The sequence below is a fragment of the Bufo gargarizans genome, chromosome 3 (genome assembly GCF_014858855.1).
Source record: "Bufo gargarizans isolate SCDJY-AF-19 chromosome 3, ASM1485885v1, whole genome shotgun sequence".
Taxonomy (NCBI): Eukaryota; Metazoa; Chordata; class Amphibia; order Anura; family Bufonidae; genus Bufo; species Bufo gargarizans.
In genome coordinates this window covers 8238728-8258183 of record NC_058082.1, presented here as the reverse complement: position 1 = coordinate 8258183, position 19456 = coordinate 8238728, and the positions used below count along the sequence as shown (strand labels likewise).

Sequence of the window (19456 nt, the reverse complement as noted above, 5' to 3'; positions counted from 1 at the left end):
GAACGTGGTCAGGTTCAGACATAGAGGGGCCAAGGAGGAGTTGCCTGACAGGAGGTTTGTGGTCCGTGAACTTCTGTGCCACCAAATAGGTTTCCTGCCATCTAACATCCTGGCAGTGATAAACCTTCCTGACAGGCAGGGGTATGACGTCAGCTTTAAACTCATGTCTGACCTGGACCGCTTCTGGGCTCATTTCTCCCGGGTGAGAGATGCTGATGGCTGGAATAAGTTCAGCCTCATCCCCATCTCTAGACCAGACACAGCAAGCGTCACCATAATATTCTGGAACGAGTCGGTACCCTACCAGGATATTGTTGTATGGCTAAAAAGACACTGTGACCTAATGTCAGATCTGACCAAGACTAGGGACGAGGATGGCATATGGACTGGGGGGTGGAAGGTCCTGGTAAAGTTACGGCAGGTTAACAACATTTCCCAACATCTGCCCAACTCATTCTTTATTGGCCGGGAGAAAGGGGTATGCTTCTATGCGGGTCAGCCTAGGAAATGTTTTAAATGCGGAAAGGCCGGTCATATTGCGAGTGTGTGCACCCTGGTAAAATGTAATTTATGCGGGGAGATCGGCCATGTCAGCGCCACCTGCCAGAACATCCGGTGCAACCTCTGTGGTAGGATCGGTCACTCCCACAGGGACTGTCCAGACGCCTGGCATAATGTTTGTAAGGACTTCCCTGATGAGGACCTGCTGGAAGGGGCAGATGACCTAGAGGAGGAGATGTTGTTGTCAGGGTCAGCAGTGACACCGCCCGAGCCTCAGCACAATATGGGTGACAATATAGGTGACATAGTGCCTGACCAGTCCCAGCCAGGAGCCATTGAGGGGAATGGGGAGGTCACTGAGCAGGTTGTGGGCACGTCGTCTTCTGCCCCAGCATCAATAAATCCACAGAAAAGACGGAAGAAGGACAAAACCAGCCGTAAGCCTGAGGGGGAATGGACCACTGTCCAAAAGCCTTCCAAAAAGAAAGTAGACCCCGGGTCAGGTGTCATGACCATAACAAATAGGTACGGTGTCCTATCAGAGTCAGACGCTGAGGAAGAGATGGAGAGAGAGTTAAAGAGAGTGGTAGATGAATTTAATGAGGACCAGGAGGGCGACCCCCCCACAAAAAGGAAACCCCCGCGAGCTAAACGTCTGTCCGAATCAGACATGGAGACAGGTGGTCGGCAGGTGGGCTCAGACTCAGATCTATGATGATGGGGGTAATATCTCTGCTACTTGTGCTTTGCTTTGCTTTGATGGCTGACTTCAACCTTAAAGTGTTCTCCAGTAATGTGAACAGTGTCAGAGTGAGGAGGACCAGGCATGCGGTTTATGAACATCTAAGGTCTCTTGATGCTGATGTCTTTTTCTTACAAGAGACACGTTTAAATACGTTAGGACTCTTACGGGAAGCCGAGCGTGAATGGCGGTCTGGTCCATCCTTTTGGTCACTGGCTGTAGAACCAAGTGCCGGGGTCTCTATCCTCTTTAACACCAATGATGTAACTATACATAGGTTGACAGAGGTATTGATGGGAAGGTGCCTAATTCTGGAAGTTACTATTCGGGGTAGGAGGCTCCGTCTCATCAATATCTATGGTTCGCAGACAGTGACTGAAAGGATTAACCTTTATAATGAAGTGAAGCCATATCTTTTCACATCTATCCCTATCATCATGGCTGGAGATTTTAATGCCGCCAGGGCATCTAGTGATAGGACCTCTAATAGGCCTCTTACCAGAGACTCCAAGGTTCTAAACAGAATCATTCAACAGGCCGGGTTGTCAGATGTGTTTGTGCAGGGTGGTCGTAAACCAAAATGTACTTATTTTTGTGGTGAAAGAAGAAGTCGGATAGATTTAGCTCTGGTGAGTCCTACAGAGACCATTGGTGAGAAAGATGAGAAGATCGTCCCTTATTCAGACCATCTGGCCTTATATTTCTGTTTGGGTGTCACAAAGTGTTCTGGGACAGGTAGAGGGTTATGGAGACTTAATTCCAGTCTATTAGAAGACCCTTCGGTTCAGAGTCATGTTCACTCTCTTATACAGAGTCAGCTAGAGAGAGTGGACTTTTATGGCAATATGGCCGACTGGTGGGAGGATGTCAAGGATGAGATCAGATCCCTCTTAAAGAGACTGTCAGTTATAAAGGGGAAGAGTAAGTATGGCCAGTATCTCAAGCTGCGGAAAGAATTGGAGTCACTCTATTCGGCGGAAGGGGGTGACCAACAAAGGATTGACCGGCTGAAATCTGAGATGAGGCAGTATCAGTACAGCAGGTATACCTCCCTGGTTCTTGAACGGGATTATGGGACCTTAGGGTCTCCTGATCCCTTTGAGAATTGCCGGGAGCAAGTGGCAAATAAATCTGTCACCGGTCTCACTGACCCCCAGGGTGTTTTGCAAGAATCTCGGGAGGGTATCCTGGGGGTGGTGAGATCTTACTATGCTGACTTGTTTCAGAGGAAGGTTTTGGATAGTGACAAGATGACCCAATTCTTGGAGGCAACTCCGCTCCCTGATACTAATGATTTGGACTTTTCTCCTTTGACAGCAGATTTGACAGTGGCGGAGGTTAAAGAGGCCATTGATAAGTTACATCTGAAGAAGGCACCAGGTCCAGATGGGATAACAGCAGAATTCTATAAGACATTCAGAGACCTCTTGGCCCCAATCCTCGTGGATGTATATACAAATTGTTTAGAAAGTCACCTGATGCCTCCATCCATGAGAGTGTCCTCGCTGATTCTGCTGTCCAAAGGTAAAGAGCCGAGTGACATCAAGAACTGGAGGCCGATTGCCCTCTTGAATGTCGACAGAAAGATTCTGGCAAAAATTTTTTTTTCTAGATTAGTTTGTCTGTCCTCAGCACTGTTGTCAGGCTGTCAGTTTGGCACAGTAAAAGGGCGGAACATCTCTGGAGCAGTCCTCTCGATAAGGGAGATGTTTGAGAGATGTAAAGCTCTGAGGTGTGGGAGATATGTCGTCAGTCTTGACCAGGCTAAAGCCTTTGACAGAGTAGATCATGAGTATCTATGGGCCACTTTGTCAAAGTACGGTATTCCGGGGCAATTCATCGATTGGCTGAAGACTTTGTATTGCGAGGCTGAGAGCTTTCCTCTGGTCAATGGTTGGCAGGGTCATACCTTCAGGGTTGAGGCAGGGGTGAGACAAGGTTGCCCACTGAGTCCACTGCTGTATGTATTTGCCCTAGACCCATTCCTGAGGTCACTGCAGGAGTGTAGTTTTCAGGGGGTGCCGGTCCCCCATTGCCTGCCCCTGAGTGTTGTTGCCTATGCGGATGATGTGACTGTAGTGATATCTGAGCCTCGTGAGGTGGAGATGTTGTCTGCAGCCATCAGAAGTTACTCGGAGGCCTCAGGGTCTCTGGTCAACCTTGAGAAGAGTCAAGCTCTTTGGATATCAGACAGTGATCCAGATTTTGATCTGCCACAATTTGTGAGAGCCTCCACCTATATTAAAATCCTAGGGGTCAAATTTGGGAGGGATGATAACGGCAAACTAAATTGGGAAGAGAAGTTGGAAGCCGGAAATGCAAAGGTTCAGCGATGGAAGAACTGGAGGCTGACCTATAGAGAAAGGGTTAAAATGTTGAAGACTTACCTGGTCCCTGTCTTCTTGTATGTCTCTGTCGTTTTTCCTTTGCCGGAATCTTTCTCCGCTAGGCTCTTTAGCCTGTTCTTCCAACTGTTGTGGGGGAACAGGTTGAACCTGATAAAAAGAGGGATCACCTACCTACAGAGGAGAGAGGGTGGGTTGGATATGCTGAATCCAAGGGTGTTCTTTGACTCCATGTTTCTAAAAGTTAATTTTGGTTGCCTGGACTCAGAGAACAGCTCCCTGTGGGTGAACAGTGTCCGGGACTGGATATTGCCTTTTGCAGAATCTTGGGTGCGAGGCGGCAGTCTCAAGAGGGGTCGATGGACGAGTGACTACCTCCCCCAGTACCTGGACTATGGGCTGAAGTGTGTGAGAAGGTGGAAGATAGAGAAGTCCTACATTGAGGGTAAGCCAAGGAAAGATCTATATGTGAGGATCTGTAGGGCTTTCTTTTGTTCTCCACTAGTCTTGAGGGATTGTGTGACTAGCACGTTACAAGAAAGTCTGAAGCTCCTCAATGGGAAACGTCTCCCCGCCAAATTCTTTGACATAGCTTGGTTGTCATTACATGGAAAGCTATTTGTTAGGGGTAACCTAAAATTTTTAAGTGTTTCAGATAGGAACTGTCCTCTCGGTTGTCAGCAGGAGGAGACAATGGAGCACTTCATATCTGACTGCAGGGGTGGGAGGAGAATATGGGAAGAGGTGTCACAAAAGCTAAACATCCCATTACTGCAGTCCCTGACTTATCCTGACATCATCTATGCTGTTCCATCCAGAAATAGGAATGTAGACAGGGGGACAATGTACCTGATCATTTCTGTCATAAAATACTACCATTGGCACATGAGAACCCGCGTGTCTATACACAATGAGCCATTCCACCACACCACAGCCGTAAACCAAATAATGTCTGAGCTCCAGTGGGTTAAGTCATTAGAGAAAAGGAGTAACCCAAATAATAGGGAATTATGGAGGAATGTGTCTTTGGTTTAAAACAGAAAATATGTTATTTTGTGTTTGTTTTGTTTTTTGTTTCCCCCGACCCCCCCCCCCTCTTCTTTTTCCTCCCCAGCAAATATGGACTTTATCAGTTTAATATAATTCTATAGGCATTCTAGCTGAGTAGTCATTGTGTGTACAATGCCTGTTATTTTTGGGGTTTTGTATTGTAAGAATGTATTTTTTGTTTGTTTGTTTTAACAATAAAAATTGCCTCCTATGTACAAGAATATAACTACTATAATACTGCCCCATGTACAATAATATAACTACTATAATACTGCTCCTATGTACAAGAATATAACTACTATAATACTGCCTCCTATGTACAAGAATATAACTACTATAATACTGCTCCTATATACAAGAATATAACTACTATAATACTGCTCCTATGTACAAGAATATAACTACTATAATACTGCTCCTATATACAAGAATATAACTACTATAATACTGCTCCTATGTACAAGAATATAGCTACTATAATACTGCTCCAATGTACAAGAATATAACTACTATAATACTGCCTCCCATGTACAAGAATATAACTACTATAATACTGCCCCTATGTACAAGAATATAACTACTATAATACTGCTCCTATATACAAGAATATAACTACTATAATACTGCTCCTATATACAAGAATATAACTACTATAATACTGCTCCTATATACAAGAATATAACTACTATAATACTGCTCCTATGTACAAGAATATAACTACTATAATACTGCTCCTATGTACAAGAATATAACTACTATAATACTGCCTCCTATGTACAAGAATATAACTACTATAATACTGCTCCTATGTACAAGAATATAACTACTATAATACTGCTCCTATGTACAAGAATATAACTACTATAATACTGCCTCCTATGTACAAGAATATAACTACTATAATACTGCTCCTATGTACAGGAATATAACTACTATAATACTGCCTCCTATATACAAGAATATAACTACTATAATACTGCCTCCTATGTACAAGAATATAACTACTATAATACTGCTCCTATGTAGAAGAATATAACTACTATAATACTGCTCCTATGTACAAGAATATAACTACTATAATACTGCTCCTATGTACAAGAATATAACTGCTATAATACTGCCTCCTATGTACAAGAATATAACTACTATAATATTGCTCCTATGTACAAGAATATAACTACTATAATACTGCTCCTATGTACAGTACAAGAATATACTACTATAATACTGCTCCTATGTACAAGAATATAACTACTATAATACTGCTCCTATGTACAAGAATATAACTACTATAATACTGCTCCTATGTACAAGAATATAACTCCTATAATACTGTCCTTGTGTACAATAGTGCGACATTCAGTTGATGCTGTTCCTTTAGGTCTTGTGTGACCTGTAGATAAGCTTCTGGTTCCCTTATTTCGTACATAGACTTACTCCTGGTTTGTTGATGTGATAAGCGTCTCACGTTACTCTCCCTCACGCTCATCGTTACAGTGTAGTTTTTTAGGTTAGATGTGCTTGCGGTAGATTTCTATAGCTCCCTGAGGAGACTGGCGCAGAAGCCCCGGCGCGCTGCCGTCAGTGTCTGGAGGGTGCTCCTCAGTAGTATAATAACTGCTGGGAGCGGCTGTCACAGGTGATAATGACACGCAGCCACAGCTGTGAATTACTCGCAGACCATCCCTCTGCCGAGTGCCTCATCCTGAGAGATAATCACATGGACCCGTCCGGGAGCCGCTGAGAGACGCCTCACTAGAGCTCGCCTAGGGGCTGCCATGTCCTAGAAAAGGGCTGTTATCTTTATTGTATTACTTGGAGTCAATGCGACGGGAAATCGAAATAAATAACCCCCAGCATGAAGTCATTCATCAGTATACCACCATATGACATCACACCTCTCCATATGGCGGTATACAGGACTTCAGATAGCCCCACACAGCATGTCTGCCACTAATACAGCATCTTTCTCTTGCCCCCACATTGCATTACTATTCACCCCCTGGTCAGCCCTCTCCTCCACTACATCCTCATCATCTCGGGGTCTTCTTACCTGAGTTTTCCCTCCTGTGGCAGCTCGTGGTACGGGTCATCGCACACCAACCGGCTGTCGGCATCCAGCAGGTAGATGAAGGCATTGTCCTGAAATACAGAAGTCATGGTGAGTGGTGCGGGACAGCGGGGGAGGGGCTGCTGATCCTCACATTATACACAGGACAAGGGGCGCAGACTCGTGGACCCCAAACATGTCACTGACATCTCACTGTGACCAGTATGTTAGGACCGCCATAGTGGAGGAAATGGAGACGAGACTTCTGCTCTCATGACATTTGGTCCCACCATAACTGAACCTTGTAGCGGATCCTGTGCACCATGATTTACATTTTAGTCTGCACTGATTTGCTCCATGATCTGCACCATTCTCAGCACTATGACTTGCACTGTGACCTGCATTATGATTTTCACTATGATCTGCTCTGTGATTTGCCCCATGGTCTTCACTATGATTTGCACCATGGTTTGCTCCATGATTTGCCCCATGGTCTGCTCTATTATTTGCCCCATGGTCTGCTCTATGATTTGCACCACGGACTGCTCTATGATTTGCACCATGGTCTGCTCAATGAGTTGCACCACGGTCTTCACTATGATTTGCACCATGGTCTGCACTATGATTTGCACCATGGTCTTCGCTATGATTTGCACCATGGTCTTCACTATGATTTGCACCATGGTCTGCACTATGATTTGCACTATAGGACTGCTCTATGTTTTGCACCATGGTCTGCTCTATGATTTGCACCACGGTCTGCTCTATGATTTGCACCACGGTCTGCTCTATGATTTGCACCACGGTCTGCACTATGATTTGCACCACGGTCTGCACTATGATTTGCACCATGGTCTGCCCTATAATTTGCACCATGGTCTGCTTTATGATTTGCACCATGGTCTGCTTTATGATTTTCACTATAGGACTGCTCTATGTTTTGCACCATGGTCTGCTCTATGATTTGCACCATGGTCTGCTCTATGATTTGCACCACGGTCTGCTCTATGATTTGCACCACGGTCTGCTCTATGATCTGCACCACGGTCTGCTCTATGATTTGCACCATGGTCTGCACCATGATCTGCACTATGATTTGCACCATGGTCTGCCCTATAATTTGCACCATGGTCTGCTTTATGATTTGCACTATAGGACTGCTCTATGATTTGCACCATGGTCTGCACTATGATTTGCACCATGGTCTGCACTATGATTTGCACCATGGTCTGCTTTATGATTTGCACTATAGGTCTGCTCTATGATTTGCACCATGGTCTGCACTATGATTTGCACCATGGTCTGCACTATGATTTGCACCATGGTCTGCACTATGATTTGCACCATGGTCTGCTCTATGATTTGCACCATGGTCTACATTATTGTCACAGGTTAAGGGGAAGGGAAAACACCAAATCCACACCACAACAAATAGACAACAATCTAGGCCTCAAAAGCTAAGGAAGAGGGATGGTGACATCCTAGTAATCCCTAGGCCTTTCCCTAACTCCTGCCAGTATGAGCAGATCCTGATGGTGGAAATACTCATACCCCGGATACCTAAAGCCCTGCTAAAACTGACGAGCCCTAGGATAGGTAGCATGGGCTGAGACGGCTGGTTCCTTCCAGAATGAAGGAACCTGCGTCTCCCTGAGGCCTAGAAACAACACACTCCAGATAATAAGAAACAGCGAAGGCAACAAGTACTTAGCTTAGAGGTGTATGGAGAAGCAGGAGACCCAAGACAAACCAGCACTAGCAACTCCAAGCAGAAACTATCAACCGCATGGTCAGCAGTGTGAGGCGGATCTATATAGAGCCTCATCACTGATAACGAGCGGCACCTGAGGAGAGGTGAGATCCTGCCAAACCACAACATACATAGAGGAAAACAGAGAGACCTGTCAGATAGCCTCATGTGCGGCAAGTCTATCCGATCTTCTCACCTCTCTCACAGGAGGGATCGTGACAGTTATGATTTGTACTCTTAATTGGATCATGATCTGAATCATAATTTGCAGCAAGATTTCCACCATGGCCTTCACTATAATCAGCACCATGATCCGCACCACGGTCTGCACTACAATCTGTGCATCTTGTGATTTGGACAGTACTCTGCACCAAGATGATTCATCATGATCTACACCATAATCACCAGCATGAACTCCACCTAAATCTGCATCATGATTTCCACCATGATCTGCACAGTAATTTGTGTCATGATTTGCACAATGATATTCCATATAACCTACTCCATAATTTGCCTTGGTATTCACTTATATCTTTATAGGAAGTAAGGACGTTGCTTCAAGGAACATCCGGGTGATTATCCTCTGGTTATTTACAGAACTTAATTGAAGGACAATGCAGGAGGTGTGAATGGAGTGCTGGTGAGGCTGCTATGGCTGTAGGCAACTACAGAAGTAATAAGGAAAAGCCAAGAATGGGAACTGTAAGGCTGAAGGTCAACCAGAAGGACAAGACAAGAAGCAAGACTTAAGGCCAAGTTAATGTCAACAGCAGGAATCAGTAGTGCCTATGCTATCATGGCATCCCTATAATTGTGCCCACATGGTATTCTCCATCCACTATAGCAGCGTCTATACAACAGTATGAAGAACATAGCATAGGTAACCTGAAGGACGACACTGGAATGAGGTCTAAAAGACCATGTCATCAGAGGAGGAAACTCATTATACATAGGTTTCCATCAAACTAACATCATCAGGTAGTGCCTTGCGGTAAGACAATAAAGTTCAATGGAAAAGAAGACCAGTAGGGGGCACTAGAGTGAGAATGTGGTCACTGCTGGATGCAATTGATATGGCCACATCAAGAACCTACAATTCCTCAATCACTTTGTCTGTGTGTCCTCCAGACGTGTGGACATCCCACCGACGTCTGGTTGACAGTTCACTGAGGACTTAGGTTCAATACGTTGGATCAGAGGTGATTGAATTTGCCTTATTATCTTCTGATAAGTAAGGAACAAATTGTGGACACGATTGATTTGGACTTGGGTTAAGCTCATTTGTTTCTCTTGGTCTCTTCTCCAAGGAAATTAATGAGATGGCTTCATGCAGTTATTGGACATCAAGTCCAGGAATATCCTTCCTTTTCCAATATCCTGTACACCAGTTATTGATAAGGCAGTGGGCTCCTCCACGTGACGTAGACAGACACAGAACTACTGGTTGGGGGTCAATGTCGGAGACCGCTCTCCACTGTTTCATTGTGGTGTCCCTGTCCCTGGTGCTGAATGGTCCTCGATCCCGTAACCAGCCAGGATAGGTCTCTATTTTCAGTTGTCTATTTTTTGGTGGGATCCTATGCCCTCTGCCTTCCATAAACCACCAGTCAAGACCCCCCTCCTCTTCTGCGTGGTTATATAGCTGACGTAGTGAGGACTAAACGCAGATCCATGGTCCATACATTAACAACTCATCATTGTCCATCATACAGGAGGAAAATTGTCTTCAAGTCACCAACTAAGGAGGGGAAGAGGGTCTGGAACAACACATGGCGGAGGGTAAAGGGCTCCATTTCTATTTCAGATGCATCACAACAGTCACAGGGTTGAAAAAGTGTGAACGTCCTTTGGGTTCTGTCATCTCCTGTCCCTCTCCAAGGTGCTGAATTTTCTAAAATCATGAACAATGCTTTCAGATCAGAAGTCCACTCAGTGTTATATCCTGCTCATGCCAACTCAAGACATTAGGATACTCATCCTTCCCCCATCATCTCTGATATGACTGCATCCTGGGTCAGAACGTCCTTCACCTTGTAGAAGCTGTAATCATCCTACATAGGACGTGTAACGGCACCGTTTCCGCAGACAAGGGGTTAAGATCCGCTTAGACGATATGCCCCTTTCCGAGAGACAGGCACAGCTACTGCAGAACACCAACCTCCCGAACTGGATACAAAATAGCACTCCAAACTGGAACCTCACAAGTAGCTGTCAGTCAGACGAACAGGAAAAGCGTATCCGTCAGCTTACACTCCTGGCAATCAGTCTCCAACAGCATACAGGGAATCCCCCAATAACGAGACAAGGCTCCGTGTTGAGGGTCAAGCAGTGATCTGAAGTGCTGGCACACCCAGACTGGTTTTTATTACAGTTTTTTGCAGATACAGGACAGATACAACATATCCCCACAATGCATCATGGTTTCCTCCCCTCTGTCCCGGAGACGACCGAACACAATCCAATTATCTCTCAGGACAAAGGGGAGATCACCAATACACATGTGGAGACAACAGGACAGGAATCACCACCCAAACACACAATGGCACACCCCCACAGCAAACACAGACATTTAACATATCCCCAGATAGCTCAAGTCTGAGTGCATATCATTAGGTGAATGGCACTCAGAATACACAAATACAATGATATTAGCTATCTGGGTGCCCTCACATAACATACAATTTAACCGAACGCATAATAACATAAAACACAATTCTACAGACAGATTTAAGCTGTGCGGCCGGTCTGTCTTCTCCTTTACAGTTACTATGGGCCATAATCCTGAGGCAAGAGGCTTTTAAACAGTCCTCTCCAAAACCCAGTGGCGAGGTTGGTTTCGCCACACATCTCCCCCCCCCAGGGAAGACTAACCAGATACCTGACCTCACGCCGGTCGGTACCTGAGTTAGTCTGGCAGGCCACCCACAACAAAATACTGGACCTGCTGAATTTCGTAGCATGTCTCTGTCCAGTGAATCCACCAAAGTTATGTTGGAAGCTGGTACTCCCGGTCTCTGTGTTGCTCCCTGGTTTGGAGTGGAGGTTGCTTTGTGGGCAGGGATCAGCGGTACTCAGCCCTGGTGCCAGCGCTACCACGGAAGAAGCCTGGTTGGAGCCTGGTTGTTGGAGGGGGAGACCGACTGTCTCTACCCCCTGTGCTGTAAGTGCAGAGACCACGGTCCCATCTGCACTGTTGTGGGGCTTACTGTCTCCCCCTGGTGCGTTAAGCTGCCGCTGGGGAGAGGGGGTAACAAGCTCCTCTCCCATACATACTTCCAGCCGCTGGGGAGAGTGACCGACCGCCTCCGCTCCCAATACAGTGTCCTGCTGCTGGGGAAAGGAGACTGGGCTCTCTATTCCCTGCTGGACACTCTGCCGCTGGGGGACAGGACCGACTGTCTCTGCCCCCTGTAACTCCGCCTGCCGCTGGGGAATGGAGACTCGGCTCCCAATTCCCAAAAAATCATGCTGCTGCTGGGGGGCAGGAACAACTACCTCTGCCCCCTGTAACTCAGCCTGCCGCTGGGGAGGGAGGCCGCTGCTCTCCCCTCCCTGCACTTCACACTGCCTTCCCGGCACATCACTCTGCTGCTGGGGGGCAGGAACAACTACCTCTGCCCCCTGTAACTCAGCCTGCCGCTGGGGAGGGAGGCCGCTGCTCTCCCCTCCCTGCACTTCACACTGCCGCTGGGGAATGGAGACTGGGCTCCCACTGTCCCGCAACCGTAACTTCCGATGGAGGTCCACCCAACGTGGCAGCTGACCGTCACCTTCTGCCCGGTATAGTAGGGTCGTAGACACTAGATTCCTCACGAACTTCACGTATTTATCAGCTGGATTGGGTCCGAAGAAGTTCAGCCGCAACCACATCATACGGTCAAATTCCTCCACAGAGTATCTGTACTCCACTGCTGGTTCCATCCTGGTGCTTTTAGGGTCACTGTACTGAGACATGCGTTGCCCTTAAATTGTAGAATCCACAGAAATGGTGTCTCCTGTAGCTGTCCTTCTGGCTGTAGGAACGATCCCGCTGCTTGCCACCAATGTAACGGCACCGTTTCAGCAGACAAGGGGTTAAAGTCCGTTTAGGCGATATGCCCCTTTCCGAGAGACAGGCACAGCTACTGCAGAACACCAACCTCCCGAACTGGATACAAAATAGCACTCCAAACTGGAACCTCACAAGTAGCTGTCAGTCAGACGAACAGGAAAAGCGTATCCGTCAGCTTACACTCCTGGCAATCAGTCTCCCACAGCATACAGGGAATCCCCCAATAACGAGACAAGGCTCCGTGTTGAGGGTCAAGCAGTGGTCTGAAGTGCTGGCACACCCAGACTGGTTTTTATTACAGTTTTTTGCAGATACAGGACAGATACAACATATCCCCACAATGCATCATGGTTTCCTCCCCTCTGTCCCGGAGACGACCGAACACAATCCAATTATCTCTCAGGACAAAGGGGAGATCGCCAATACACATGTGGAGACAACAGGACAGGAATCACCACCCAAACACACAATGGGACACCCCCACAGCAAACACAGACATTTAACATATCCCCAGATAGCTCAAGTCTGAGTGCATATCATTAGGTGAATGGCACTCAGAATACACGAATACAATGATATTAGCTATCTGGGTGCCTCACATAACATACAATTTAACCGAACGCATAATAACATAAAACACAATTCTACAGACAGATTTAAGCTGTGCGGCCGGTCTGTCTTCTCCTTTACAGTTACTATGGGCCATAATCCTGAGGCAAGAGGCTTTTAAACAGTCCTCTCCAAAACCCAGTGGCGAGGTTGGTTTCGCCACAGGACGTCCTTATCCAAGGTCCTGAAGGTCCTAAATCTGTAGCTGTGTATCGGGAGATATCCGAACTCTCCATATATCCATATCCTGGTTACCCCAATAATGGGTGATGTAGTCTACTCTTCCCATGACTAACAAATGATGTATCAGCTGAGGCCCAGAGAATAGCAGAAAGGAAACCACTGGATCCTCACATGTACAGGGAGAGCAGAAGACTCAAAGAGGTAATTCTTCTGGATAGTTTGAGTATGATATAATGACACACTGACACTTGGGGTACAGGATAACGACACTGACACTCGGGGTACAGGATAATGACGCTGACACTCGGGGTACAGGATAATGACACTGACACTCGGGGTACAGGATAATGACACTGACACTCGGGGTACAGGATAATGATGCTGACACTTGGGGTACAGGAGACTGACACTGACACTCGGGGTACAGGATACTGACACTGACACTCGGGGTACAGGATAATGACACTGACACTTGGGGTACAGGATAATGACACTGACACTCGGGGTACAGGATAATGACACTGACACTTGGGGTACAGGATAATGACACGCTGACACTTGGGGTACAGGATAATGACACTGACACTTGGAGTACAGGATAATGACACTGACACTCGGGGTACAGGATAATGACACTGACACTTGGGGTACAGCATAATGACACTGACACTTGGGGTACAGCATAATGACACTGACACTCGGGGTACAGGATAATGACGCTGACACTCGGGGTACAGGATAATGACACTGACACTCGGGGTACAGGATAATGACATGCTGACACTTGGGGTACAGGATAATGACATGCTGACACTTGGGGTACAGGATAATGATACTGACACTTGGGGTACAGGATAATGACACTGACACTTGGAGTACAGGATAATGACACTGACACTTGGGGTACATGATAATGACACTGACACTCGGGGTACAGGATAATGACGCTGACACTCGGGGTACAGGATAATGACGCTGACACTCGGGGTACAGGATAATGACACTGACACTTGGGGTACAGGATAATGACACTGACACTTGGGGTACAGGATAATGACGCTGACACTTGGGGTACTGGATAATGACACCTGGGGTACAGGATAATGACGCTGACACTCGGGGTACAGGATAATGACGCTGACACTCGGGGTACAGGATAATGACGCTGACACTCGGGGTACAGGATAATGACGCTGACACTCGGGGTACAGGATAATGACGCTGACACTCGGGGTACAGGATAATGACGCCGACACTCGGGGTACAGGATAATGACGCCGACACTCGGGGTACAGGATAATGACGCCGACACTCGGGGTACAGGATAATGACGCCGACACTCGGGGTACAGGATAATGACGCCGACACTCGGGGTACAGGATAATGACGCCGACACTCGGGGTACAGGATAATGACGCCGACACTCGGGGTACAGGATAATGACGCCGACACTCGGGGTACAGGATAATGACGCCGACACTCGGGGTACAGGATAATGACGCCGACACTCGGGGTACAGGATAATGACGCCGACACTCGGGGTACAGGATAATGACGCCGACACTCGGGGTACAGGATAATGACGCCGACACTCGGGGTACAGGATAATGACGCCGACACTCGGGGTACAGGATAATGACGCCGACACTCGGGGTACAGGATAATGACACCGACACTCGGGGTACAGGATAATGACGCCGACACTCGGGGTACAGGATAATGACACACTATCACATTACACCATGGTAGACAATGTTTGACTTTGTATAACTTGAAGGTTGTCAGGTGATCTTAGACACTTCCACACTTTAGGTCACCTCTGATGATCAGCCAGAGTTCATTTTTCTTCCAGGCTGAACATTCTCCTTAATGGCGCACTGAATGCCCCTCCATCTGCGGCACATCATCATCAGCTTCCTCCATCCTCTGACACACAGTTGATCCCAATTTCATGCTCAATAAACTTCCCTGATAAAATGCGATGACTCTGGGAACAGCACATTCTCTTCTTCTCAGCTTGGCCATCTGCAGATCAACCGTCTGATGTGTTCAGCGCTAACCACCCGCTGCTTCACCCAAATCCCCAGCGCCAGGCACCAAACCGGAAAATCACTGCTCTCATCCTGAGGCTTCTGTAGCTGGTCTCCTGTAGGCATCCACACTGTGGTATATTGTATGGGGGTGACGTAGGTAACAGTAATATCAGTAGACTATGGGATCAGGACTATAGCTACGGATTCAGTATCTAGGGGTAATATCTGGGATATTGTCAGATGAGATGAGTTAGAGTTCTGAACCTGGTTAATAAGGATCACAAAGTCAAGGACAAGCAGTTTTTAAGGTACTGGAACCAAATCAAAAATCTAGGGCTGGAGTCCTAGTGAGAGTGAAGATACATCAGACAGATGTGAATGGCCCATACAGTGGTCAAGTCAAAGAATATGTCACATTGGCCCATAAAACCACTATTATACTTCATGGTGAAGACACAGGGTCTCAAAATCTTGGAAATTCGTGGTCCATCCAGCATTTATAACAGAGCCTGTAACCCTCATAGGGAGGTATGGACTTTACTGTATCAAGATTCCTAGGTTGCAGATCCCAGACTCGTCACAGATTGGAGGAGTAGTGAGATCAGGAACAGAGCCAAGAATCAGAGTCAGGAGATCTATCAGAATGTAACGGGTCAGTGGATGAGAGAGGAGCATAGTCAGGAATGGAGGTCAGAGCTAGGAGAAGAACAACAGAAACAAGAAGAGCAATCTAAGACAGGAATAATATCCAAGGTCAAGGTCAGGAACAAGACAAAATTTGAGGGCTGGAATCCTAGCAAGAGTTATGACACATCAGACATAAATGAGAATGGCAACAGACTGGTCAAACCAAAGAACACTGGACCATAAAACCAATATTATATTTCATGGTGAAGACACAGGGTCTCAAAATCTTGGAAATTCGTGGTCCATCAAGCATTTATAACAGAACTTGTAACCCTCATAGGGAGGTATGGACTTTACTGTATCAAGATTCCTAGGTTGCAGACCCCATCAGACATAAATGAGAACGGCAACAGACTGGTCAAGCCAAAGAATATATCAACACTGGACCATAAAACCAATAATATATTTCATGGTGAAGATGAACAGACCCAAAATCATTGGATTCATGGTCCATCCAGCCATATAACAGAACCTGAAAGCCTCATAAGGAGATATGGACTTATTAGAGAAGTAGCAAGATCGGGAACATAGCCAAGGGTCAGAGTCAGGAGATCAATCAGAATGTGACAGGCCAGAAGACAAGATGGTCACAGTATGAAAGGGGAGCGTAGTCAGGAATGGAAGCAATGTTCAGAGCCAGGAGAAAAAACAACAGGTACCAGAAGAGCAATCCAAGGCAGAAGTGAACAATATGGAGTCAAACCAGAAACGATAGCACAGTGAACGAGAACCAGGACAAGGTGTGAACCTCGATCGGCAGACATGACATGGCTGGGTGAGTCCGCTGAGCTTGACGTCATGTTTGGCCATGCAGCAGCCTGTACCAACAGGAGCCGATCCCTCTGTGTCCATATGGGGTATCATGTAATGTAATTGGTAGTACGATGGAGGACGGTCTCATCCCATTAACGCCAGTTTGATGGAATTTTACTGCATCTCAAAGTCTGAATCTAGGACAGGCGCTGAGCAACGCGCCCACTGCCATAATCTAGGACACAACAAAGGTTCTGTTCCACCTACTTCTTCTAAACCGGACACCTGGGGATGCGGAGAGGAGGGCCCGGCCATGTGGAAACTGTATCTGTGCTATTGGGGCAGGTGAATATCCTGAGCTCAGAACTTACAGGCGGTCCGTGCATCCCCCTACGCCCCCCCAACCAAATAGGGAAACGGCTGTTTTGGGTGCAGGCAGCCTTTGGTGGGCACGTGGCTAATTCCAAATTCAGGTTCATGGCAGAGCACGATGCCCCGGGGAGTCTACAAAGGACGTCTCTCCGATCACACAGTCTGCTTTCATACGACGAGTCCCAGAAGACAAGTTGTTCTCATGAATGTTTTACCGTCTTCATTCACACAATGTAAGTAATTAACAATCTGGCGAGAGATCGGCAAGAAGGAAGCAACAGAATGATCACTCCTCTCATGATGAGAAGAAAGGATGGACGACCGCGCAATGAGAAGAAGAACTGTGTGTAGCAGGGGTTCAGACGGTGGAGGTGAGGTCACCTCAGCAGCCATTGTAACCAGGGGGTAAATAGTAGGGTACCGCCCCCTTTGTCAAGCATGTAGCTACATTTCGGGGGTCCGCCCCCTTTGTCAAGCATGTAGCTACATTTCGGGGGTCCGCCCTCTTTGTCCAGCATGTAGCTACATTTCAGTGGTCCGCCCTCTTTGTCAAGCATGTAGCTACATTTTGGGGGTCCGCCCTCTTTATGAAGCATGTAGCTACATTTTGGGGGTCCGCCCTCTTTGTCAAGCATGTAGCTACATTTTGGGGGTCCGCCCTCTTTGTCAAGCATGTAGCTACATTTCGGGGGTCCGCCCTCTTTATCAAGCATGTAGCTACATTTCGGGGGTCCACCCCCTTTGTCAAGCATGTAGCTACATTTCGGGGGTCCGCCCTCTTTATCAAGCATGTAGCTACATTTTGGGGGTCCGCCCTCTTTGTCAAGCATGTAGCTACATTTTGGGGGTCCGCCCTCTTTGTCCAGCATGTAGCTACATTTTGGGGGTCCGCCCTCTTTTTCAAGCATGTAGCTACATTTTGGGGGTCTTTCCCATTTGTCAAGCATGTAGCTGCATTTTGGGGGTCTTTCCCATTTGTCAAGCATGTAGCTACATTTCGGGGGTCCGCTCCCTTTGTCAAGCATGTAGCTGCATTTTGGGGGTCTTTCCCATTTGTCAAGCATGTAGCTACATTTTGGGGGTCCGCCCTCTTTGTCAAGCATGTAGCTACATTTTGGGGGTCCGCCCTCTTTGTCAAGCATGTAGCTACATTTCGGGGGTCCGTCCTCTTTATCAAGCATGTAGCTACATTTCGGGGGTCCGCCCTCTTTGTCAAGCATGTAGCTACATTTTGGGGGTCCGCCCTCTTTGTCAAGCATGTAGCTACATTTCGGGGGTCCGTCCTCTTTATCAAGCATGCAGCTACATTTCGGGGGTCCGCCCTCTTTGTCAAGCATGTAGCTACATTTCGGGGGTCCGCCCTCTTTATCAAGCATGTAGCTACATTTCGGGGGTCCGCCCTCTTTGTCCAGCATGTAGCTACATTTTGGGGGTCTGCCCTCTTTGTCCAGCATGTAGCTACATTTCGGGGGTCCGCCCTCTTTGTCCAGCATGTAGATACATTTTGGGGGTCCGCCCCCCTTGTCATGCGTGCCAGCTTGCTAATCATCATTATATAAGCCCCGCCCTCAACCCCAGCACTTACTCACCGCTTACTCCAAAACATTGTCCTATAAAAACACATTAAAGTTGCGATTCTCATTTAACCCTTTCAGGCTCAAGGTGTCCAACCTACTTCTCTCTGCAGCAGCGACGTCTCCATCAGGGTGTCCTCAGTCCACCTGACCTCTTCTAGTATTGTCCACCTCAGATCACACATATTATGTCTATTTACTGTGGTTTCTCCGGACTTTCTCCTAGGAGGAGAATTTTCGGGTCTCCTGCTCTTGAGCTGCTGTCCGTCCTGATTACAGACCGATGCTCATTAAGTCTCACCTTTACCGATCTCGAGGTTTGTCCCACATGGACCTTCAGCTTGTACGTTCTTACCATCACAGGTACGGAACCCCTTTGTTTCTGTTTTAGAACCTTGGAGAGGATGAAGTATTTACTCACCTTTCATAATCCCATTGGAGCTCTGACACCCCAGACATGGGGACGTCCCCTGCTTTCTGGCCGACAGAAACGTCTATTTGTCTCTTATGTCTGCTATAATTAGTTGATTAGCCAAACGTGCCCATGTCTGGGGTGTCAGAGCTGGGATAGAACGTTTTTGCAGCACTCTGGTCCTGCTGAGCGATTAATGTTTATGACTTGATTGAGACTGATAGGAGCTCCGCCAAGCTGCTGGGGTTAATTATCCACAAATTTGCTGACATTTCTACAAAAAAACTAGAATTCAGAGTTCAGCTCTGGAGTGTAATGCTGGCTGTGATTGGAGATGTCTTGCA

At 47.0% G+C, this 19456-nt stretch overlaps 1 protein-coding gene across 1 annotated transcript in view; it reads right to left on the bottom strand.

Annotated features, from left to right (window-relative positions):
* LOC122930589 (cGMP-dependent 3',5'-cyclic phosphodiesterase-like) overlaps positions 1-19456 on the bottom strand; it is a 191461-nt gene that overhangs the window by 162654 nt on the left and 9351 nt on the right. Inside the window, exon 4 of the mRNA XM_044284079.1 lies at positions 6692-6780. Within this exon, the coding sequence (XP_044140014.1) occupies positions 6692-6780 (89 nt within the window). The remainder of the gene's footprint in view (positions 1-6691; positions 6781-19456) is intronic.